This window comes from Mandrillus leucophaeus, unplaced genomic scaffold (genome assembly GCF_000951045.1).
Source record: "Mandrillus leucophaeus isolate KB7577 unplaced genomic scaffold, Mleu.le_1.0 Scaffold576, whole genome shotgun sequence".
In the NCBI taxonomy this organism is placed as follows: Eukaryota; Metazoa; Chordata; class Mammalia; order Primates; family Cercopithecidae; genus Mandrillus; species Mandrillus leucophaeus.
The window spans coordinates 407,127-408,801 of NW_012106208.1; the positions used below are offsets into that span (position 1 = coordinate 407,127).

Here is a 1,675-nt window from a genome sequence, read left to right on the forward strand (position 1 = left end):
CTCCGCCCCCCGGGTTCAAGCAATTCTCCTGCCTCAGCCTCCCGTGTAGTTGGGACTACAGGCGCATGCCACCACGCCTGGCTAATTTTTGTATTTTTAATAGAGACAGGGTTTTACCATGTTGGCCAGGCTGGTCTTGAACTCCTGACATCAAGTGATCCACCCGCCTTGGTCTCGCAAAGTGCTGGGATTACAGGCACGAGCCACTGTGCCTGGCCCCGAACTCTCAACATTTCTAAAGGAAAATTATTGCTGCTGGTTGCTAGTATGCCCTTAACATCTCCCAACACTTGTTAACCTCCCATTTTAACAAGGAAAGCAGGCCCCAGGGTTAGAACTTTCTGTAGAAAACATTATGTAGTCTGCATTTAACAATATTGTTTTGTTTTCATCCTGTTGAAAGTTTAGAGTTGCCTTCTACTGGCCAGGCATGGTGGCTCATGCCTATAATCTCAGTACTTTGGGAGGTTGAGGCGGGCTGATCACCTGCGTCCGGAGATGGAGACCATTCTGGCAAACATGGTGAAACACCGTCTCTACTAAAAATACAAAAATTAACTGGACGTGGTGGCGGGTGCCTGTAATCCCAGCTACTCGGGAGGCTGAGACAGGAGAACTGCTTGAACCTGGGAGGCAGAGGTTGCAGTCAGCCGAGATCATGCCACTGCACTTCAGCCTTGGCGACAAGAGTTAAGAATCCGTCTCAAAAAAAAAGGAAGCAAAGGCTAGGTTTCCTGCACTCTGAATCTAGAATCTGGGTCACTGATCTCTCAGATGGGGACCCCTGGACTGAAAGAGAGCTCCTTACGCTGGGCCTCCTCCATGGGGAACTCACCTGTTTCACAGCGATGCTGACCCGGACAGAGTTGATGGAGCCCTCAATCAGAACCTTTTCCTTCTCATTCCTGCTGATGGTCACAGGTTGTAACAGGAGCTCTTTGCTACTCCTGAAAACACAATGTGACAGAGTCCTCTGTACTACAGAGGGACAGAATAGTCAGAGTGACCCCATGGCAGGTCCTGGAATCACTATGAGACCACAGAGTCCAAGGAATAGAAGACTCACAAGCAGGGGTGCTCCAAGATGGGGGCCAGTGAGTGTGTTCTTCAGCAGAAAGAGCACAGGCTCTGAAGTCAGGGCGAAAAGGTTTTGAAATCCAGCCTCCTCTGTTACTTTCCTTGGGCAAGTTACCCTGTTGGAATCTCAATTTTCTCATCTGTAAAATGACTCTGATTCCTAATTCACTGGCGAGGACTGAGAGAGATCAAAAAGGGTCAAATGTCTAATAGCGTGCCTGGTACAGAGTAGGAGCTTTACAAAAAACAGCTATTTTAGTAACGACAAGTTGAACATCCCCAATCTGCAAATCCGAAATCCAAAATCTGAAACTGGCTGGGCGTGGTGGCTCATGCCTGTAATCCCAGCACTCTGGGAGGCTGAGGCAGGTGGATCACTTGAGGTCAGGAGTTCGAGACCAGCGTAGCCAACATGGTGATATCACATTTCTACTAAAAATATAAAAATTAGCTGGGCATGGTGGCGCATTCCTGTAATTCCAGATACTCAGGAGGCTGAGGCATGAGAATTGCTCGAACTCAGGAGGTGGCAGTTGCAGTGAGCCAAGATCACACCACTGGACTCCAGCCTGGGCAACAGAATGAGACTCTGTCTCAA

The 1,675-nt window shown here is 48.8% G+C and overlaps 1 protein-coding gene across 2 annotated transcripts in view; it reads right to left on the reverse strand.

The window, feature by feature from the left end:
- Nucleotides 1–1,675, reverse strand: part of ARPC4 (actin related protein 2/3 complex, subunit 4, 20kDa) — a 22,623-nt gene that overhangs the window by 9,682 nt on the left and 11,266 nt on the right. The window contains exon 3 of one of the 2 annotated variants that reach the window (XM_011998577.1): nt 836–947. The exons of the other annotated variant lie outside the window; for it this stretch is intronic. Coding sequence (XP_011853967.1) covers nt 836–947 — 112 coding nt within the window. The remainder of the gene's footprint in view (nt 1–835; nt 948–1,675) is intronic. 2 annotated transcript variants of the gene reach the window in all.